Raw genomic sequence first — 23,543 nt, forward strand, 5'->3', positions numbered from 1 at the left:
TGTGTCCAGGTCTGGGGCCCCCAATAAAAAAAGGCAGGGAGCTGTTGGTGAGGGTCCAGAGGAGGGCCACAAAGATGATCAGAGGGCTGGAGCACCTCCACTACGAAGACAGGCTGAGGGAGCTGGGCTTGTTCAGTATGGAGGAGAGAAGGCTGCGGTGTGATGTCATTGCAGCCTGCAGTACCTAAAGGGAGCCTACAAACAGCAGGGGAATCAACTCTTTGAAAGTAATCATCTGAGATATATTGGGCTCATTAGAAAAGAGTGGTTTGGTCCTCTTGACAGTGATTTCCTTTGCCCCCTACCCAAACAATAAGAAATGCCCAAGGAGGCTGTGGATGCCCCATCCCTGCAGGCATTCAAGGCCAGGCTGGATGTGGCTCTGGGCAGCCTGGGCTGCTGGTTGGCGACCTGCACACAGCAGGGGGTTGGGACTGGAGGAGCGCTGCGGGCCTTTGCAACCCAGGCCATTCTAGGATTCTATTAAATGCAAAAATAGATAGCTTGCTTGATTAAACTCAACTCTTTGAAAGGGCAGATAACAGCAGGACAAGGGGAAATGATTTGAAGTTGAGGGAGGGCAGATTGAGGTTGGATGTCACGGGAAGTTGTGTGCTATGAGAGTGGTGAGGTGCTGGAACAGCTGCCCAGAGAGGCTGTGATGCCCCGTCCATCCCTGGAGGTGTTCAAGGCCAGGTTGGATGGGGCCCTGGGCAGCCTGGGCTGCTGTGAAATGGGGAGGTTGGTGGCCCTGCATGGCACAGGGGGGTTGGAGCTTCGTGATCCTTGAGGTCCCTTCCAACCAGGGCCTTTCCATGATTCTATGATTCAATGCACTGTTTACCTGAGGTGCTGGAAGCACTAGTTTACTTCTTTTTTTTGTAAACTCTGACACCCCGCTGGTCTGCAGAATAGCTGAAGGCAAGTCTGATTCTTTCTTTCGTTTCATGTGTTGTTTGTCCTTTTTGCGCTCTCTCCCCTCCCTTTCGCTGTTATTACAGACAAAAGAATCGTTTTAGAGCAGCTACAAAATAACACCAAAAACAAAGCTCTACTCTAACAAAATAGGCTGAAATGAAGCATGAGTCAGGAGGAATTATATAATTTGTGTAGAAGTGATTAGATACGGTCTATAGACCCTGCAGCAGAACCTCCAAGAAAGCAGCATAATGCTTCTACATTACAAAATTAGGCAGCAGGTGGTTGGTTGTTTCAGCTACCATCACTGAAGCAAGACAAAATGTCAGTGCAAGAACTGAGTTAGTTATAAAGTGCATGAGAACAGTCCCTGTTCCTCCAGCAGCAACTGAAGGAAGAACATTTCCTGTGGGACATGTGAACTATGTTTCCTTTAGTGCTTAATAAATATGGTATATTTTTCCAAACATCAATAGATTCAGGCTGTGAAAGTGTAATTCAGTAATCCGTGGCAGCTGGAACCTCCTAACAGATCCACTGAACTAAGAACCATACAGAAAGGATTAATTACATCACAAGCTAAGAAGCTGAACTGTATGCAGTACTGAACCTATTCTCTCAGCACAAAGCTCTTGGTAAAAGTGACAAGGAATGTAATTGAACAATTAGATACGTGTCATATGGCTTCTGCTAAAGATGTGCATTTAATCACTTATTTGAGTGTTTTGGGGCTTGTGTTGGGAAGGGAGGGGATGAAACAAAGCTTTCAAGGAAATTCTACTTAAGATTATTACATCAAAATACTCAGATTGCATCAAAAGTAATATTGCAACAAACAGAAGTTAGTTCTGTCAGCAGCACTAACGTTTGGACTTGGAGAGAGGACTCCTAACACTATGAGACAAAATAAAAAGAGCTTTAACAGAATCAAGGATTTCCATTTAAAGAGCACAGATGTGTGTAAGAACTTTGATTTTCATGGCAAAAAGGTCAACCAGATATTTTAGAAAGGCAGATGCAATCTGCACTATGTCTGTCCCATGGAAAACACAACACCTACACGCAGTATTTCAGACATTTCCTGAAACTAGCAAATTTAATTATTTATCACTACTATTATTAAATTATTGCTTATATTTTATTCATATTTATTTATTAATTATATTACTATATGACTTCTCTTTATATGTTTATATACACACCCGTGTCGATTACATCTGTATTCATGTGCTTTTACAGGTAAGCAGATAAATGCTGTTTAAGTACTTGCTTACACACTTATTTTTTATATTTTGTTTGTATCTGATAAATATATGCTCACATATAGTAAATATTATGGTAGAAATGAATTATTTTTAAGTATAATAAAATACACATATACAAGCATATACACATATATAGAAAAATAAACACACGAATGTATACACACGTGGTTTTTGTTTAACTGTTTGTGTCCCAACACACTGCTCCCTCCCAAAGCACAGCACATACTTACGATCTTAATTCTCCATCCAGGTCCTGCTGACGTAGCTTTCTGAAATCTGCATCCAGAATCTGGTAGTTTTCCTCTGATGTATCATAAAAACCAGGCGCAGGCTTCTTTTCAAACGGGATTTCTGCATTGTAATCCACACCTCTTTTCTTTTTCCTTTTTTTCTGTATCTCAATCCCAGCAGCTCGAAGTTCTCGTCTTTTCTGGAGGGCAGCAAGCCGTCTAAACAGACAGTAATACTGTGTGATTTGTAGTGCCCATCTATAGGTGGCTCCTGGATCCAAAGATCTGGGACTATTTAATCAATTGCTGCATATATTTAGACAACAGGAATTAACTTGTCCTAAGTAACTATCAAAATGTCCAATTCTGCAAAGCCTTAAGCCTGTGCCTGAATTTATGCATTCCATATGCTTCAGAGTCCATGAAACGAGTCCCAGTATCTAAAACTAAGCATATACTTACCTAGCTTCTTCCAGCTGCTTCTCTCTTGCTTTTCTTTTAGCCTTTTTTCCCTGTGTATTAGCCAGACGAGCTCTAGCTTCAGACAGCATTTCAAGTTCATCTGCAATAGCACAAATACAGCTATTAATTTTGCTCTTAAACACAGCAGTAACGAGAGAGAAAAAGCGACATTAAGATCAGCAATCTTTAAAAGCCAAAGGAATCAATGCTGTCACATGATTTCTCATTGCTACTTTTCTCCAAGCTGCTCCAATCTATTTTCTAAACAGTCAGATGAAACAAAGGTTTCAAGTAAAAATGCCTACTGCTAAGAAGAAACCAATGCAGAAAATCAAAATGCATTTAGAAAGATGCAAGCTGAATGCATGAATGAAATGAAGTAACTTCATTTGCAGCTAGATTCAGTAGCACTGTGTTGGTTAACTTGTTCTGTTTGCATTCAGATCCAAGAGCACCCTACTACTGAACCTCTGACTGTTCACCATTGGTGCATTCATGGCATTCTACCAATGGGCAATTCTTAGCTCCTAACACTGTAAAGTGCCAGGAAAATAAAAGTTGTGCTGTTTCAGTGGGAGTGTAACTAGATGTAAGGAAAAAGATGAATATACAGAAGGAATGATGTCCCCCAACAGAGCATTTGTCAAAGAAATAAAGTGCCAGTCAAAGTGACTAAAAGAAATGAGAAAGTCAGAAACATACAAAGGAAGAGAAAATGAAAAAAGTTTAACCAACTGATCAGGCACATAATTCAGATAAAACCAGAAAGAAAGAGAAAAAATTGAATCCTCTGAAGGAATTAAAAATAAGACAAAAAAAACAGTTCCAGAGTATGGAATTTGTGTAAAAAGGAAAAGCAAAGAAACCAGACAGCTGTCAGAAACAGCAAACAAATTCCTATCTTACCTTCATCCATATCAATAGGATCTGGCCTGGCTGGTTTGGTTTCTGGATTTGGATCAATTTCACCAGGTTTAAGTTTCCGAGGATCATCAGCAGTTTCTTCCTCATTGTCTCTCTGAGCAGCTTTGTCCCTAAAAATACATTGCATGCATGTTACAATGGGCTCTGTACTCCTGCAGGTGCATAACCAGACCTTTCTCAAAACTGTCCACAAATGGATCAAACTAGAAAGCTTGTATCATAAATTACACTTCTCATATAATTCATAACTGCAGAAAAGATTTATGAACACGGTAAATTCAGATAACATTAAATTAGATGAGAAGGAAAAAACAACATACTGTAATACAAGAATGAAATATTATATAAAATATAACACTGACAAAGCTGACAGCAGAGAACTCAATCAGCAGAATTAAAAAAGCTCACAAGGGAAAACAATTTTTCCTTCTCATGGTCCAAAGAAACCCTCTGTAGCACACAGAAGTGATGGCTGCACATTCAGCCATTACAACAGCATGGGTTTTCTGCTGTTTGTTTTCCTCCTCTCTCTCACATACTCACTCATGCTTATCAGAAGGACAAACAACACCCACGTAAACCTGAAACTGAAGCTCAGAAAGTGTGTCAGCCTTGACAATACTGTATTCAAGCCCATTCTCCTGAATTCCACGTGCTTCCTCCTTTGTGTTAAGCACATCAACAATACAGAAATGATTCGTAAGAGACTTGCTAGTGGAAGGACTCAGTCTACTACCAACCACCATTCTATAGCATAAATGGAGAAGAGAATGATGCATCAATACAACAAATTGTGCAGATTTTCCTGCTGTGCATCTCTAGTAAAGCAGGAACTCACAGAAGAAACTCATAGTGCTCCAAACACTGTGCGGCTGTTCTCCCAATAATCGGGGCGATGGTTCTCCACTGGGTTGGCATTAGCTTGGCCAGGTGCAACAGCTTCTCTTCTTCTTCTCGTGACCACTCTGTCTTTTTGATGCTTGGATCTAACCATTCGTACCTGTTGGAAAGCGAAAAACCATTCAGTGGGACAGTCCTGAGTCATCTATCAATTTGTCTCGAAATAATTCACTGCAGTGTTTCCTCAAATCATCACAATGAGATTTCATAGAATTATAGAATGGCTTGGGTTGAAAACCTTGCTGTGTGCAGGTCGCCAACCAGCAGCCCAGGCTGCCCAGAGCCACATCCAGCCTGGCCTTGAATGCCTGCAGGGATGGGGCATCCACAGCCTCCTTGGGCAACCTGTGCCAGTGCCTCACCACCCTCTGCATGAAAAACTTCCTCCTCATATCCAACCTAAACCTCCCCTGTCTCACTTTAAAACCATTCCCCTTGTCCCATCACCACCCACCCTCACAAACAGCCGTTCCCCCTCCTGTTTCTGCGCTCCCTTCAAGCACTGGAAGGCCACCATGAGGTCTCCCTGGATCCTTCTCTTCTCCAAGCTGAACAAGCCCAGTTTCCTCAACCCTTCCTGATAGGAGAGCTGCTCCAGCCCTCTGATCATCTTGGTGGCCCTCCTCTGGACCCACTCCAGGAGTTTCACATCTTCCTTGTGCTATTACTTTCAATCAATAGGAACGTGTGTTATTCACAAGAGAAGTAATCAAACAATCTCCAAACTACAGTTTCACTGCAGACAGAAATTCATCTGCAGTTACTTCTAAATTGCCACTAATTATGAATCCAATTCTCCCAGTTGTGGAGTTCCCCACTTACCATCTGGCTTTGCACTGCTTTGCTGATTTCCGATGCAGTAAGGAAGCAATACGAGACCACTGGTTTTTGCCATATTTCATCACAGCTGCTTTCAGAATTTCATCCTTAGAACGAAAAGAATGCATGTTGTTATGAAGAATGACAACTGGCAAAATGGCAAGTTTGAGCTCAAGAAGACAACACAACGGGTTTCATCTAATGGGCTGCCCAATTGGAACAGCATAGCATCACTCCTACACATTTTACTGTCCAGGTACATGAGGATTTGCATTCCAGAGACCACTAAAATCAGTAAGAAGACAAGGTATGAAAAAGGTGAGGGATGGTTACCATGGTCTACTTCACAAGTCTCCTGGAATGATTGGTTTCAATGCTCTCTTATGCAGTTTTTAAAGGCTCTGTACATCTTCCTTGAGTAACAGAGGTGAAGAGGTAGAGAGGTGCTTTTGGCAGTTTGGTAATGATAAAATAAAATGACATGCCTCTGGGTGGCTTCTTTTAAATAATACCATAACAACACCTTTTTTTTGGCATAGGTTAATTTAATTGAATATGGTGTTACAAAAACAAGGAACTTTGTCTACCTTGAAATATATCACCTCAGTGTTTAGAATGCTACATGCTGAAGAGCAGATCCCAAAGCCCACAGACTTAGAGGGGAAAAAAACAGAATAGGAGCCAGGCTGCCCACATGCAACAAATTATGCACTGAGATCTGATCAAAAGCTACATATCTTATCTTATCAACTGTCTTTCAATCCACCCATCAGCCCCTCTCTCTTCTTTTCCCTCAAATAAGCAGGTTCACAATTTCTGATAACCTCACAGGTCAGAAAGTGATACTTAAGTGCACCAAAGCTATTTGCACAGCCTTCTACATCACAGATGTTCCTCTTCTAAATCCTAATAAGCGCTTGTAGCTGTGCTCAGAATCTGTTCAGCTGCACGGTGCAGATGCTGCTCGTCAGGGACAGATCCTCTGTCTAGCACAAACAGCTCTCAGAGCACAGAAGCACACAGCAGCTTTAAGTCCAGCCGATGATGAGCTCTGGTTTGAGCTCCTGCAGGAAATAATTCATAAATTATTTCTATTTATAGAACAGCATTACCAAACATCTCTAAATCCTTCCTTGGCTTCTGAATTTTCCCTTGTGTTACATGGCAATGCAAAAGCCATACAGACTACAATAGTGGTGGGTGCTTTTGCAAACAACCAGCCATCTTCCTAAGGACCCGATACCACCCTGTTCCACTTGGAGCATTTTTAATGCTGCACATAGAACCACAATGTTAATTAAATAGCACTAAAAATGCTATTTCATCTCTGGAGCGAAACAAAGATCTATATGACCTACTGCTGTTTCTTCTAACAATTCTAGATGACCACAAAAAGAGAGTAAGCACCCTCTGCAGACCTCCAATTTAGAAACAATTAACAAGCTGCCATACACCTCAAGTGCTTAAGAGCCTATAAAGTACATAATATATTTATCTTTCACTGATTCTTCTCATTGCTTTCTGAAATCACATACAGATTTGATCTTTGCAGTATACTGTTGCAGAATTCTGGATTATACAGTGTCAAGTACCTCCTTTACCTCTGAACACCTAATAACAAATTTTTACATCCCCGAAATGTGCTATTGCTCTCTTTCTCACAACCATGTGCAGTTCTGAAAGCATGTGGTGGCAAAAACGAGAGCAAGGGAGTTGTGTTTTGTTTGTTTTATTTTTCTGAAAGATGTAGATTCTTACGGATAAAATACTCTGGGCTGCAGGTGATGAGCTCATAGCCATCCTCATTGTTTTACAGAATCATAACATGATTGAAGTTGGAAAAGATCTCAAAGATCATGAGGAAGTTTTTCCCCCAGAGGGTGGTGAGGCACTGGCACAGGTTGCCCAAGGAGGCTGTGGATGCCCCATCCCTGCAGGCATTCAAGGCCAGGCTGGATGTGGCTCTGGGCAGCCTGGGCTGCTGGTTGGCGACCTGCACACAGCAGGGGTTGGAGCTGGAGGAGCGCTGTGGGCCTTTGCAACCCAGGCCATTCTGTGAGTCTATGATCATCTAATACAACAGTCAGCCCACCTCCACCATACCCAGTAACTACGTCCCTCAGTGCCACATAGAATCATATCACCTATCATATCACGTCTACACATTTTTTTAAAACTTCCAGGCAGAGTGACCCCACCACCTCCTGGGCAGCCCGTTCCAATGTTTCACCACTCTTTCAGAGAAGAAATTTATCTTAATATCAAGCCTGACCTTCATCTGGCACTACTTAGAGCTATTACCCCTGATCCTCTCACTGTCTCCTGGAAGAAGAGGCCAGGCCTCACCATGCTACACAGTCTTTCAAAGAGCTGTAGAGAGTAACAAGGTCACAGAACCAGAGAATGGCCTGGGTTGAAAAGGACCACAATGTTCATCTAGTTCCAACCCACTGCTATGTGCAGAGTAACCAACCACCTGACCAGGCTGCCCAGAGTCCCACCCAGCCTGGCTTTTGAATGTCTCCCCTGAGCACTCATTTACACATTAAGGGCTTTTAGGTCACATTCTCACCCCCTCCAACCACCTTCGGGGTGCAACAACTCTGCCTACACACTATTAGGCCCGCTCCAGCCTGAGAAAAGGACATCTGCGGATGCAATACAACCCATACACGTCCCCCAGCCGCTGCTGAGGACAAGGGTCTGGAGAACAAGATACGTGAGGAGTGGCTGAGGCAACCGGGTGTGTTCCATAGCAGAGAAGGAGCTGAAGAGCAGCACTGAGCTCTACTGACAGCGACAGAGTTGGGCCAGGTACGCTAGCAGCAGTCTGTGCCCCGAGCTGCCTACTGCGCATGCGCACCACCACCCCTCCGCCCACGCCTGCGCACCGCTGCAAAGCAGCTACCCCCTTCCTCCCCCCCCACCCCACACACACACACACACACCACACACAAACCGCCGGGGCCCAACCGAACGAACCGAGTCCTACCTCGGTGTTCCGCCACACACCGCCTTTAATCATAATCCGCGGCATCTTGGCGGAGAAGGGGATCGATTTCCTGCGGAGAAAAAGCGGCGATGGGAAAAGAACGCCGCTCTCTACGGCGGGGCCGGCCCACCCTCGCGCAAGCGCCGCTGGCACTGCGCGCAGGCGCACAGGCGTGAGGGCGCGAGGGGGAGGGAGCGCGGTGCGTGCGCATGCGTATTGCGCGATGGAACAGAGGTGGGGAGCTCTGCGCATGCGCCGCAGCCTCCTGAGGAGAGGTGCCTCTCAGCCCCTGAGGAGAGGGGGCGGGTTGAGCGCGGGCTGATCATCGCCCCGTCAGCTATTTATCCTATTTATGTGCGTCTTCAGTGCTGACTGCTGGCTCCTTGGGTCGAACGTGCCGCCGTAGCGCCCTAGCTTCCTGGGGAAAAGCAGCCCGAGATTGGGCGCTATCAAGATCAACCTTCTGCTTTTTCCAGTGTACGACTGCCTATCGCATCACACAGTTGTGTTCACAGCAAAATAATACACGCTTTGATTACAAAATCCATCGTGATTTTGGACAGGCTCCGGCTCCTGAGCACACAGCCATTTCAGCCGTTCCCCCCAAAACAAACGCAGGCGCAGAACAAAGCAAACTATGCTTTTATTTTAAAAATAAGCACACTTTTGCCTCCAAACGTCTCTGAGGTGGAAGACAGAGAATCATTTCTGCCCCAAACGTTAATTACTAGCAGCAACCACCTGCAATAACGATGCTTGACAACCTTGAGTTCCACCTGCAAATATCTTCTTGCCCCCATCTGCAACTAAACAAAACTTCTGCTCTTTACAAACTCTTTAAAAATTTGGATCCTTCATGTATGTACAACATACTTATAAAATGCTGCTTTCCTCCAGATTTAGCTTTCCTAGCCTTACATGTGTGGGCTTCCAATTCTCTTCAGTGCTTCTGTTTCTTCTTCGCATCTGTTCTTGTGATGCTTTCTTCACCTGAGCAGAATCAAGATTAAAAAACCTCCAAATCTGCACAACAGTGTTCTTGTTGCTTCCCAGGAACACCTCCATTTATCCCTATTAGGATATTGTTTCTCACAACAGTGTTGGCTGGTTGGCTCAGTCACATTAAGATCTTCATTGTCCTCCCACTTCCAAGCTTATCGTCAGAACATCAATCCATGCGATTCCATCCACCTCTGAAAAACTGTTTTCCTGCACTACCAGAAAGTCACTGCAAAATATTATCTGTGCTTGTAAAGAAAATCTTAAGTTTGAGAACAATAATAAAAGCAATGGCAATTTCACGTTTAAATTCTCTAAATTAAGCTACAGGCTTATTCTGCTGTTTTGTGGGATGAACTGTAACATTAGGAAAAATGACCACCACTCCTTTGCAGTTCTTTTTGCACACAAGAGGGTAATAGTGCTTTCATAAATACCACTGAACATACATTCACTGCTGTCCAGAGTTTCAAGCACAACATCACTTTTAAACATGCAAATATTTGAAGTTTGAATCTTTATCATGCAATACAACTGCAGTTTGACACAAGTGGTCCCTTAGATGTATTCTAGATGCACAGCAAACCTTTTTAACAACCTAAGTTTTACCGTTCAAAGACTGGACCAGACAATCTTACAGGTCTCATCCAACCTTAAGGATTCTATGATGGTGTTTTCAATTTACACTGTCAGCAAATATTTACATCAGCAGAAAGGATCTTCAAACAGAATGACATAGTGTATTTTAAGAAACAAAGAGTACAGTAATTACTAGTCTGAGAAAAGACAAGGCATTTCATACTAGAGTAACAATTAGACATCTCCACAAAGTTTGTGAAGGTTAACTTAAGGATTTTCAGTATCATAAAATATTTCATTAAGAGAAACATTACTATTCCTGTGAAACTACTGAAAGAATTATCAGGAGCAACTACAGACATAATGAACTACCTAAAAACATTTTACATTTATACACATACAGAAAATACTTCTGCAGCACACTTAACCTGTGATGACATTACTATTTTGTGAGATACAAACTTGTTCTCTTGTTAAGCATTACGGGAGAGCCTGGCAGCAAGGAACACAACTTGGAGCAGGTGGGAGTAAGCTTCAAATCATACTAATAATTCTTAACTGAAAAACGATTACTATATGATACAGTGTGAACTTTTATCCCTTCTTTTAAGCATTCCTGCAGTTAGACTTGTTTTTAAACATGAAAGGAAGTGGCATAAAACTGTTTATGCTGATGAACACAGGCCAATTCATAACTCTGACCTTACAGAATAACTTTTCAGCTATGCAGGTACGAAGAGGTGTTCCAATGTCTTGAGCTCAGTCTTCACTAGAAATAAGTTCACAGCAGAACCTGGAGCAAAGCAGAATTCTGAATTGCACTCCTGACCACAACACTGGCTTTGTCCACTAACAGCCACATTTCTAGGTACAGCAAGGAAATGTACAGAAATAAATAAACCTGGGACATGCAAAGCTCTCTAGAACTGAGCATTAGCTTGCAAACCCCAAGCTTACATTCTAAAATTATATTGCTACTTATGATTTTCTAAAAGCTTCTTACTGGACATCACATTACACTTGCTGCACTTTTGTTTTTTTTCTTTTTATGCATTTTTACATGCTTTTGGAAAGCACATTTATCTACTGTAGAAAAATCACACTTCCTGCAGTGAAACTTCACATGAACCAGCAAGTGGCGCTTCAGGTGGCTGGACGTGCGGAAAGCAACACCACACTGCCCACACTTGAATGGCTTCTCCCCCGTGTGAATTCTCAGGTGCTGCTTGAGGTTTCCATTGTGAACTGTGATATAGCCACACTCTTCACACGTGTACGTTTTGACAGGTAGTGGCTTTTGTTCACTGAGAGAGCCAGTAAATGAGCTTTCATTCGCAGCGTGCGAAGCCAGATGCTGTTTTAAGGACAGCCATTTGTTTGTTGAATAGTCACACTTCCTGCACTTGAGATGCTCCGTATTGCAATGCAGGACTTGGTGCCGTTTCAAGTGACTGGAGGTACGAAACTCCTTCTGGCAAACGCTGCAGCTGTAAGGTTTCTCACCTGTGTGAGTCCTTATGTGTAGTTTGAGGTTGCTTAAGATGTAAGTAGAGTACTCACACTCTGCACACTGATAGAATCGCGGCTCACTCTGCGCTAGCAAATCATCTTTGTCTGCCTTGGTATCTGTCTGTTCTCCATACATTCCTGACCCAAGCATCGAACAGACTCCACTGAAACTCTGTGAGGAGACAAAATCACTTTCTGGACACGTGCCTACCTGCATTTCATGATGCAATCCAAGATTCTCCAGATGGCTGTCTGCATAGAAGTAATGGCTGAATTCATATTGATCGTTAACATGAAGCAGCCTGTGTCTCTGCAAACGGTTTGAAGTTTTAAAAGTCTTGTTGCATTCCTGACACACAAACTGTCCTTTGTCAGCATGTATTTTAAGGTGCTGCTTAAAGTTGCTATGAAGAGCAGTAGCATAATCACAGTGTTTACACTTGTACAGTTTGAACACAGACAAACTGGAAGGCCACATATCCTTGGACTTACAATATGCAGCATTGTTTTTACTGTCTTCAATTTGCGAATGAGAGGTTTCAGGACTGAAGAGAGGGTCTTCTTTGTAAACTACAGTGCTCACTTTGTACGAATCCTGAACTTCTGATCTACTCCCAAAAATAGGTGAAATGTTCTTGAAGTGGCTGTTTTTGGTAAACGCCCTTCCAGGGCACATTTTCTTATTGTCCTGCACATCACCTGCCTGCACAAAGTCTATTTTTGAAGCCAGAGTTTCACACACTCCCCCAGTGAGACTATCCTCTTCATTAGAAAGAGGTCCAGGAACACAGCCCTTAGAATCACTTTCAATTTTGCATCCTTCGCTTTTAAGATATTCATTGCTCTGATTCATATAAGCATTAGCACTCACCTTGAGCTGTTCATGGCATTTCTTATGAAAACTGAGATGACCTCTAGTATAAAAAAGTACGTTACATTCATCACAGGTGTAATTCTTGGAAGGTTTCCGAGTTCTCTTTCTTCCACTTCCAAAGCTGACTTTGCACGGTTCCTCACTCATGTGCAATCTTCTGTGCCTCTTTAACCCATGGATGCTTGTAAATGCTGACTGGCAGAACTCACAGGAATATGGTTTTGGCCCTGTGTGCATGTAGCTGTGCCTAACCATGCTGGCAAAATACAGTGAAAAAAAGGTGCAGAACCTGCACTTGTACAGCTTATAACCAGCATGCCAGTACATGTGATTTAACATGTAAGATAAGGTAGGACAAGAGTAATCACACTGAGGACACTGGTAAGGTGGTCTCTCTTTATGTGCCTTCATGTGATGAATAAAAATCCTAGGATTTGATGAATCAAAAAAGCAAAGTTTGCAGGAAAAAATAACTGGGACGCCCAGAGACGTAAAATCTCTTTCAATTTTGATGAAGTATTTCTCATATTTACTTTCTTTTTTCTTTCTTTCCAGCTTTCTTTCTTCAGTTCTTTGCCTAACTCTTCTAGCATTCATTTTATTTTTTCTTTCCTTTTGCAACTTATTCATCTTATGAAGCTTAAGGTGGTTCTTCAGGTTGACAGAAAAGAAGAAGGTTTTTTTACAAAAGCTGCATTTATGTGTTTTTTTATTTTTATGAGCTGAATAAATGTGCCTCTTCAGAAGTGCAGAGCTTTTATATGCAGAACTACAAAATTTGCAATTAAAATTGATTTTATCATGCTTATCAGTAGAACAAGATGCTTTAGGAAGAGGTTTGATGCTCATGCTATGACTTAGCCATGCTAAATCTTCTTGCTGGCCTTGAATTTCATTTGGCCTTTCACGAGGGGAAATGATACGTTGCTGCCGACATCTTTTCTTACAAACAGGCGTTAATGACTTATAAATATGTTCTTCAGGAGTAGCTGATACTGCAGAAACAGAAGCATTTATCTCCAGTTGCCCTGCATCTTCTTGCAATTCTTCTTTAGTAGAACATCTATGAATAAACTGATCGAAACTCAGTTCTGGTTCTTCTTTCAAACCATGCTGCAAAACACAACTCAGAGTTTCATCCTCAGATTTGCTTCCGTTCTTTGTTTTGCTGTTAGCTTCATTATTTCCATTCCTCAAAGAATCAGCATCTACGGAGATAAAAGAAGAAAAAAGATTTTTTTTTTTTTGCATGACATTTCCTAGAACAACTAAAGTTCACAATTAATTGGTAGTAATAATATAAAACAGCCTAATACGCTTCCTTGCTCTTTATTCCCCTAAGAAAATGCTGTCTAATCTCCACTTCTTTCCTAACGTCTCTCTCCACATTTCTCTTAAAACAATGGTAAATGTTATTGAGGGAGAAGTTCTACTTGGAGCCTCTTTCTTTCCACTGTGCTTTTTCTCTCAAAGCTCTGAATTGAACTGAACAACACCATGTTTTCATGGGATAGGTTTACACCAGAATTCCTATCAAAGCATTGAAGTGTGCTGCAGTGCCATTCCTCAGGAGACATTCTGCTATCTGCTTTGTCTAAAGGGCAAGTACTCTTCCCTGTGCTTTCCATAGTATCTAAGAAAAAAAAGAAACAAGAAACACAAAAACCCCACCTGTTCCCCAAGTTTTTGTTTACAAATCTTCTCCCCTCTTTCACAAGTTGCAGAAAAATGAAGTGGTACCAATTCTTTTTGGTTTCAAGAACTACATCAGTCTGTGAAAGCATTATGCATACTCCAGAAAATATCTGCTTGAATGCCTGCAGGCATTCAAGGCCAGGCTGGATGTGGCTCTGGGCAGCCTGGGCTGCTGGTTGGTGACCCTGCACACAACAGGAGGTTGAAATCAGATGAGTATTGTGCTCCTTTGCACCCCAGGCCATTCTGTGATTCGGGTGCACAGGAATTAAATCTATGTTGGAATGATTAATCTATCATAAACTATTTTGCATTCTTCCTACACATTTTCCCACCTATTTCAAACTTGAAATTTACTTCAACTCTTGGACAACTCTTATTAACAAGTTACCTTCCACTTCAAGGGCTGTCCCCATCTCCTCGTGTACTTGAGGTTGCTTCTCTTGGCTTTCATCAGAAAGAACACCCAGAACACAGGCAAGTTCTTCATCTCTGCATGCTTCTGGTAACACCAGCTGGCCACAGCTGTCGGTGGTCTCATCTCTACCCACACTGTCAGCAGCAGAGAGGAGAGGAATCTTTGGAATGGCATCATTATCATTACACACTTTCCTACCATTCACTTCACTTATCTTTGCCGGCTCAGTTTGACATGGCGACGTCAGCAAAGCAGCGCTGTGACTTTGTGCATCCTTGCTTATCCCACTGCTTACAGATAACTCTGAATTGTTACACACGCTCTCAGGGATCCGTTCTTCTTCAGAGCACTCCACACTGCCGTTCTGATTTATGGTCCCATTCAGTTCCTCCCAAATATTTAAACCCTTACTACCACTTGATGGCCTCTGGCAGCCTTCCAACATGCAGCAACTTCCAGCAGCCTCCTGCTGCTCCTCCCTCAGCTCTGGAACCATCGCCACCTGCTCCTGGGCCTGCAGAAACTCCTCATCGCTCAACACAAACACGGTGACCGGGAGAAGGATTTCGAAGAGCTCCGGCTCTGAAGACAGAAAAGAACGCCGCCTTAACGCTACTCCCCAAACTCGTTCAGTAACCCAATCCCTTGGAACGAAAGAACACGTAGTGCAGCCCCCAGGCACGGCGCTCCCTCAGCCCAGGACGCGGCCACTCCTCCTCTTCCTCCTCACCAGCCCCCCCCCCCCAAACCCGCAACGGCGCTCACAGAACGGCCGCAGCAGCGCGACTCAAGCCCTGCCGGCTCCTCAGTGGAGCACCTACCGCTAAACTCCTCCTCCAGCTTCGCCTGCTCCACCGACACCGCCATCCTCGGCCCGAGCGCGGCTAACCCCGCAACGCCAGCCAGCAACGGCCGCCTTTCCTCCACACCGCCACCGCGCCTGCGCGCGGAACAACTTCCGGGGAGAAAAGTCACGACTGCCCCCTTCTGATTGGACGGAGCGGGGGGCGTTGGGATCCCGACGTAGCGCCGCGCCGCTGTGAGGGGCTGAGCCCGGCTGGGCGTGCGCCCAGTAGCGGGGCGGCGGTTGGAGTCCCGCCTTCAGCCCTGGCGGCCATCTTTTTGTTGTCATCAGTAACGTAGCCGTCCGCTGAGACTGGGTCTAAAAGCTTCTTAATAATAACAGTATCGTAATGATAAGCATACTCGTCCCTGGAGGGGACGCAATTAGCGACGGGACGAAGGGAAATGGTTTTGGATTGGAGAGGGGCAGGTTGAGGCTGGGTGTTGGAAAGAGGTTCTGTGCTGTGAGACACTGCAGCGGCATGCCCTGTGAGGCTGTGGATGCCCCATCCCTGGCAGCACTCAAGGCCAGGCTGCATGGGACTGCGAGCAGCCCGGTCTAGAGGGAGGTGTCCCTGCCTACAGCGGGGGGTTGGAACTGGGTGATCTCAAAGGTCCCTTGCAACACGGACCACTCTTATTCTATGATTGAAGGTAACTGCGTCCCAGCCCAAGGCAGTGCAGGTGTTAGCAGTTGTACAGAGTGACAGGAGATTTTCTTCCTGCTTTGTTTGGCTGCTGGGAGAAAAGGCAGCAAGGGAAAGTAAATTAAGCTAAAAAATAGATTGGTGATACCACTAAGATGACCAGAGGGCTGGAGCAGCTCTGCTATGAGGAAAGGTTGAAGGAACTGAGCTTGTTTAGCTTGGAGAAGAGAAGGCTCTGGGGAAACCTCATTGTGGCCTTCCAGTGCTTGAAGGGAGCGGATAAACAGGAAGGGGTACAACTGTTTAGGAGGGTGGATGGTGATAGGACAAGGGGGAGACAGGGAGAGGTTTAGGTTGGATATTAAGAGGATAGTTTTCCCCCCGAGGGTGGTGAGGCACTGGCACAGGTTGCCCAAGGAGGCTGTGGATGCCCCATCCCTGCAGGCATTCAAGGCCAGGCTGGATGTGGCTCTGGGCAGCCTGGGCTGCTGGTTGGCGACCTGCACACAGCAGGGGGTTGGGACTGGAGGAGCGCTGTGGGCCTTTGCAACCCAGGCCATGCTGGGATTCTGTCATTCTGTATTTGCTCTGAAGTGATTGCTGTCAGTTGTTCTGATGAGCCTTCAGGTGCTGCCAATCAACTCTCAGTACCTTATAATAAGGTAATTAAGTAACAAATTTCTTATGTAAGGCTGGAGAGAAGAGCGTAACAGCAATGTTCCTCATGCCAAAACCATCTGAACATCCACAAGAGGGCTCTATAGCCCTCTCTGTGGAGCCATATGCTCTGTGGCTGTGCTCATACTCAGATAAAGGCTCTGCAGTGAAAGAATCAGAAATACATGAGAACTCGCAAACAGCCCTGTCCCTGTTCAGCTAGTTCAGAGCATCCCTTGTGGAAAAGGAGGCAGATAAGATCTGCTTTTTAGATAGAAATTTAGGAAGCATACTTCACATCAATTGTAATGATCACTGCTGTTGATATCCTGCACATTTGTTGTTCCCTTTCAAAGGTGTCTTTCAAAATATACAAAACCCAGATTTGAAAGAGAGACTAAAATGCAGGAAATCCATTGTAACCACTCTGTCTTTTTGATGCTTGGATCTAACCATTTGTACCTGTTGAATAGTGAGAAACCACTAAGAGGGACAGTTCCAAGTTATCCATTGATTTGTCTTGAACTAATTCACTGCAGTGTTTCCTCAGATCATCGCAATGAGATTTCATAGAATCATGGAACCATAGAATGGCCTGGGTTGCAAAGGCCCACAGCGCTCCTCCAGTCCCAACCCCTGCTGTGTGCAGGTCGCCAACCAGCAGCCCAGGCTGCCCAGAGCCACATCCAGCCTGGCCTTGAATGCCTGCAGGGATGGGGCATCCATAATCTCCAAAAGTATGCTACATATGGTTTATTTATGGAAAAGATTGTTTACAGACATTAGAATTGAAAACTGAGCTGAAGATATGATAATCAGAGCTTGACTTTTAAGCCACCTCACCCAAAAGGGAAAATGTTTTTGCTTTTGACTGGGTGTTAATTGTTCAGCTGGTTCTTGGCATGTTTTTTTGCATGTTGCAATTAAAGCTCTTCCAAACAGTTCCAGGGCACAGCTCAGGAGTCACCTCGCTCTGGAATTGTTCTCAGTGAGCACTTTATACTTAGTCACCTCTTTTTTCAAGGTGAAAAAGGTTAGTTTAAGTGGTATAGACTAAATCCATTCCATTGTTACATTACTGCATGGCCAAAGCAGGCTCCCAGGTCTGTTTTATTGGTAACATCAACCTACCCTTCCCATAGGTTTATTCACAGAGCCATAGAATCACAGAATCACCAAGGTTGGAGAAGAACTCCAAGGTCATCCAGTGCAACTGTCCACCTTACCACCAATATTTCCCCTCTAAACCATGTCCTTTGCCACCACATCTACATGGCTCTTGAACAACTCCAGGGATGATGACTCCACCACCTCCCCAGGCATCCTGATCTTCTGCTCTCTGATTGAAGCTGGGCTCTTCCAGGTGCTATTTTGTCATACAGTTATGCTTATCCAGTAACTCTGTTAGTAAATTAAACAGTGCCAGGGCTTTTTTGCTAACTGGAGGCCTTTCGGCATGATCTGAGCTGGTCGTGTCCATATGGTGAAGTTCTCTTACCTTCCAAAATGGAGTGACCACTCCTCAGCTGTCCATCCAGCCATCTTTCTCTGCCAGGCCACGCCAACACATTTAGCTGTACCAGACACCAGCCCAGGCAGCAGAACTCAGTCCATTTATCATGTAAATACCAAGGTGCTGGCCAGGCTTGGATCCAAGCAAAGTAAAAACCTCCTAAGCAATTCCTTGGCATCCACCAGGAGTGATTTCCTAGGACAGAGAGTAGAACGGGGAAACAAAAAGAGTGATCAGAGAAGAGTCATTTCCTTAGTGAATCAGATGAATATCTCAACTATCAGTGAAGTCATCCAGAATCACAATTGCTACAGAATAAATTAAAACCAGGCCAGTCAGAACAGCATCCACCTTCTTTTCTCCTCTTTTGCCCATAGTTAGAATAACGTATTAATTACCTCACTTATCTACTGTTCTGTAAGTCTTGATATAAATGTTGGGCTTATGGATAAAAAAGAAAGATTCACCCTTGGTGTGTGATACAGATGACCTTTACATGTCTGCATTAAAAGACAGCCAGACTTACCTCCATAATTTCCCAAGGAGCTCCTATCTGCAAACGTAGCCCACTTGTCATTAAAAGCCAAAGCCTTCTGAGTTTGCAGCCTTTTCCCCAGCTAAACATGTCAGGTCCCTCACAGCCTATTCTTTCTTCCTGTTTTTCTTCTGGTTTAGGTTATAATAATGGAAAAGTGCAGGAAGGACTTTCTATGTGATTCATAAATTCTCTCCAGTATTGCTCTCCCTCCGGATGTCGCAGAGTACCATGTCTGTCTGCAAGCAAACCTCATAAATGGAAGGACAAAATATCTCTTTGCTTTGTGTGACTGACAGTTACACAGCATGTCAGAAGTTACTGAGGCTTTCACCAACTGGTGTGGACTTCTTAATTGAGTAGAATGATTGCTGGAACGACTTGTCAGTCAAAAGACATTATGTTTGCAAAGGATATGTTGTAATTAAGCGCAGAACCCACAAGTACTGCTTTAAAAAATGCATTTCATGTAGTGCTGAACTGAAGGAGCTTCTCAAGGGAAGGTGCTAAGAAGAAACTTCTTTGGCTCTGAATTATCCCAAGGCACCACCTTGTGTCGCATCCTCTGAGACCATGGCAGAATGCCATAGGAAGACTTGATTCTTCCCCAGGCAGACAAAAACCACTTGTTTTTGTTTTTGTTTTATTCCACGGGGTCATTTGCTGTGCCTGCATTTTAGCACGTCCTCCAGCAGCAGCACAGTTCACGCTGACACGCTTCTCCTGCAATCACTGTTGTTCAGTCAGAAGCAAAACAAAATGCCCATCCATTAGGAAGGCTTCTCATCAGAGGTGTTACAAAGGAGAGATCTCATTTCAGAGACAGAGAAATGAAAGCACCAAGGACTTTCCTACCTAAACAGAGAAACTGGAATACAGTCCTAAGCTCAGTGGGAATGGGAGTTCATGCTCTGTACTGACACAGATGATCCTGCAGCCCATGCTGTCTCCTTCCACCACTTCTCTTGCCTGATACTGCACTACTGCTCTTCAGAACCAATGCCACTTTGTAGTGCAAAAGAGCAAAATTCTGCTTACTGCCTCTCATTCAAATAGAAATGATTCTTTCAAAGTTTAAGTATAGCTTTTAGGCAACACTGAGAGAAAAATTCATTTTCAGCCTACCTGAATATCGAAACTGGGCTCACTTTTCAGCTGCTTACCTTCATGCCTTAGCTGTAGTTCTTTAGAGAATTGCTGAGCACAAAAGTCCTGTTCCTACCCCAGAAAGAGCTGCATTCCTCTAATGGATGGTACAGGTCTGTACATCTCAGAGGAGTCTGTTCAGTTCACAAAGTGCTTTGAGGTTTACAGCTGTTGTTGAAATGGCCATTGTTAATCTTGTTTTCATTAGCTGCTGACCATCAGGAGGATTTTGAAGACAAGTACCAAGTAAGAAGCTGGATTCCTGAGCAGAACTTTACACGAGGACTCCATTATATGTGTTGGGTAATTTTTTAGAACCTTTATGTTAATGTGTCTGGATTCATCCACAAAACTTCTGATGGAATGGAATCAGACTGATACAACAAAGACTGGCACTTGTGGGACCAGCTTGCAGCATTCACAGAATCACAGAATGGTTGGTGTTGGAAGAGACCTCTGGAGACCATCTTATCCAATCTCCTGGTTAAATTAAAGGTAACGTTTGCTTCATCTTTGCAGGGAAAGCTTGAGTTTACTTGAGCCTGAAACCGAGCATTTCTGTTTCATGCCAAATGCAAAGTTTCACACTATATTTTTAATCTCAATATGAAAAAGTCCCCACATGAATAAAAACCTTCCTACCCACATAGAAAATGTTGCTTTTAAAATGTCTACAATGTATGTGTTCGCATGGATGAGAAAATTCACTACAAAATGAAAACGTTACTTCAAAGTTCATTTTTCTCCTTTTTCTCTTTGTGTTAATTCTCTGTCTTCTGACATACCAGTTCTGTTGGCCCAGGATGTTGTTTATCTTACCATACAGAGGTGATACCCTGTCAAGATATGCTCAAGGATGGTCAATGGAATGGATAGTTTCCAATAGTGTGGGTGGAATTCAGCTGCAGTTTCAGGGTATCTTCTTTAAATAGTATCTGCATGGGAGCTGCTTGTTAAATTGCTGTTCTGGAGAGGGATTTTCTGCACCTAGAAGAGCCTTACATGTAGTCCAAGTTACACAAAGCAGATACTTACACTTAGCTGAATTGTTTCCCACTTTCTTCTGACTACTTCTCCAGTAACTACAGTGGGAGCCCAGACTATTTGTGTATATTTAGGTTTGAAGTGGATACCAAATTTCACTCCACTATTTGCCCGTGGGACAAGAACCTTCTGAGAGCAAAATAGTGGCATGAACTTAAAGCCTCTTGGCCATTTAATATTACTATCTTTTGAGTACACCCGAGGCCATTTTGGGCTCATCATCCAGAACCTGAAACCCTGAGCAAGGTACATCGAATGCTATTTTGTCAGTGAGGAAACCTGACATACTTCTTTAAGCCATTACAGAAAGCAAAGCCCTGTAGTTCATTCAAGGCAACCCAAATCAACTGAGGTTAATCAAGGACGAGAACTACTTGGGCCTGTCTCCACTAAGATCTTATGTTGACTTAGCCATCTGATTTAGAGATGAAAACACATTTTTGAAGCTCGTCAATGAGGATGTTTGGAGTGAAATCCTTCAGACCGCATGCGAGTGTCTAAATCTGAGAAAATTAACCCAGGCTCCCTTTATTGTCAATTGGAAGAAAAAGACATTCAGAGTGTGAGTCATCTGACCTCTTTTAGATGTCCATTTTGGAGTGATGAGTTGCAGATGAAATGCCGGTTCTCTTCGTTAAGTACCAAATGAGCTGAGGGCAATTAGCTTAGATACGGATGTCCAATGGGATGAGATGTACTCCTCCCACCCCCAGTCCAGAGGTTTTGCTTTGCCCTATCAGCAGAAAATAGCTTTATCACCTGGTCCAAGACTAATCTGCATGGAGGTTAGAACAGCCACTGGAACTGGAGATCCATCTCCACTTGGGAGTGATTCACAGCTTCCTGAGGTCATTGGGAATCTTTCCATTGGCTTCAGTGAGCTTTGTAAACCCACTTTTGTTTAGGCATACATTAATTTAGCAGATGAGTGCCACAATTTAAGATAACGTCATTCTTCTGTTTTTTATTATTCATGTCTTGCCACTCTCAAAGCAGAGCTGCCAAAGCAAAGTGAGTTACAGGCTAATACAGGGGCTCAGTCAACCATAAAGGCTGGGTAAATGTAGCCTGTTAATATATGTTAGCAAGATGATGCCTTCCTTTAGTGCACAAGTCTTCTCTTATTTGGTGGATCTAGTTCACAGTCTTCATTATCATAGCCATCAATATTTAATCCCTTTGTCCATCTAATCCAAAGATACCACTGGGCTGTGGTTTACAAAGAGCAGCTTCCCCATCCAATCTGAGTGTTATCCACTTTGTCAGAGAGCCAACAGGCTGTTCAGTCGCCTCCTCAGAGAGGAGTAAAGTAGGGTGCCTAATTTAAACTGGTTGGGATCTTGTGATCTGAAAAGGTCAGGTCACCTCCAGCTGAATGGAGATGGGGCAATGTTTCACTTGGATGGTGCCTGACTGTGTTTTACTGGGATGGAGTCATGGAATCATGGAACCACAGCATGGCCTGGGTTGCAAAGGCCCACAGCGCTCCTCCAGCTCCAACCCCTGCTGTGTGCAGGTCGCCAACCAGCAGCCCAGGCTGCCCAGAGCCACATCCAGCCTGGCCTTGAATGCCTGCAGGGATGGGGCATCCACAGCCTCCTTGGGCAACCTGTGCCAGTGCCTCACCACCTTCTGGGGGAAAAACTTCCTCCTCATATCCAACCCAAACCTCCCCTGTCTCACTTTAAAACCATTCCCCCTTCTCCTACCACTATCCACCCTCATAAACAAAGTCAAATTCCTCCTGATTTCCCCCCATCTCATTTTGTCTTCCCACCTTGTCTGCATGTTCTTCTCTGCCAGACAGGCAGAGGTATTGCTTAGATAAAGAACTGATAAGAAGAACCATATGCTTGAACTGAGCCTGAAACATCATTAACCAGTAGTAAGTAACATAAAAGAACGTTGTAGATTTTGGGGCAAGTGAAAACTGTGGAGAGTAAATGTGAGGGTTTAAGTATTAGTTTTATTTTTGTGGCATTGTGGGTTCTTTTGCAATACTTTTACTCACCCCACTGCTCCAATCTTCCTTTCCAATTGCTCTCTTGTGCTTGGAGAATGCCTGGGAGAACATGCTATTGCCCACTGGCAGAGACTTACAGGTACACACAATTTTCTATGGCAGCAACTTTTTTTTCCTCCCGTTGTTCAGGTCACTGCAATGACTTTCTCACTCATGCTGGGATCATTCATGTACAGATGACATCATCAGTTCTGATCACATTTCTGTAGGAAGAAATGGGTCATTGAACACCTTTGGGAAAATAATGACAAGGTCACACAGCGAAAATATTTGTCATTTTAAATAGCTAGCAGGATTCAGGGCTGCAGTGCATCGTGAGGAGTTTCAGATTCTGGAAGTAGGGGAAACAAAGAGAATATACTCAAGTTTAAAAGTGGAACTCAATATATGAGATGCTTACATTTCAGTTCGGTTTTTGTTATAGCTTTTTTCTTTTGCACAGAGTAAGTATCTCAGGACAGGATCCAGTTTGAACATGGTTTGAATAAGACAAGTATCTGTACCTAAAGGGAGCCTATTAACAGGAAGGGGGTCAACCCTTTGAAAGGGGA

The 23,543-nt window shown here is 43.7% G+C and overlaps 2 protein-coding genes across 2 annotated transcripts in view; both read right to left on the reverse strand.

Annotated features, from left to right (window-relative positions):
• The window catches only part of CDC5L (cell division cycle 5 like), a 31,074-nt gene extending 22,411 nt beyond the window's left edge, over nt 1-8,663 (reverse strand). The window contains exons 1-7 of the mRNA XM_042832669.1: nt 8,511-8,663; nt 5,522-5,625; nt 4,638-4,799; nt 3,782-3,909; nt 2,876-2,975; nt 2,414-2,632; nt 845-989 (exon numbers count right to left, since the gene is read on the reverse strand). Of these exons, the coding sequence (XP_042688603.1) occupies nt 845-989; nt 2,414-2,632; nt 2,876-2,975; nt 3,782-3,909; nt 4,638-4,799; nt 5,522-5,625; nt 8,511-8,555 (903 nt within the window). The 5' untranslated portion in view covers nt 8,556-8,663. The remainder of the gene's footprint in view (nt 1-844; nt 990-2,413; nt 2,633-2,875; nt 2,976-3,781; nt 3,910-4,637; nt 4,800-5,521; nt 5,626-8,510) is intronic.
• Nucleotides 8,664-9,133: 470 nt separating this feature from the next.
• LOC122167853 (zinc finger protein 493-like) lies at nt 9,134-15,519 on the reverse strand. Its single transcript, XM_042832741.1, has 3 exons — nt 15,406-15,519; nt 14,558-15,166; nt 9,134-13,679 (listed from the first exon to the last, which is right to left on the reverse strand). Exons 1-3 carry the CDS (start codon nt 15,449-15,451, stop codon nt 11,098-11,100), a joined length of 3,237 nt encoding a protein of 1,078 aa, XP_042688675.1. The 5' UTR covers nt 15,452-15,519; the 3' UTR covers nt 9,134-11,097.
• Between the last annotated feature and the right edge of the window lie 8,024 nt (nt 15,520-23,543).

The sequence above is a fragment of the Centrocercus urophasianus genome, unplaced genomic scaffold, assembly GCF_019232065.1.
Source record: "Centrocercus urophasianus isolate 14NV4802_14NV808 unplaced genomic scaffold, USGS_Curo_1.0 seq_39, whole genome shotgun sequence".
In the NCBI taxonomy this organism is placed as follows: Eukaryota; Metazoa; Chordata; class Aves; order Galliformes; family Phasianidae; genus Centrocercus; species Centrocercus urophasianus.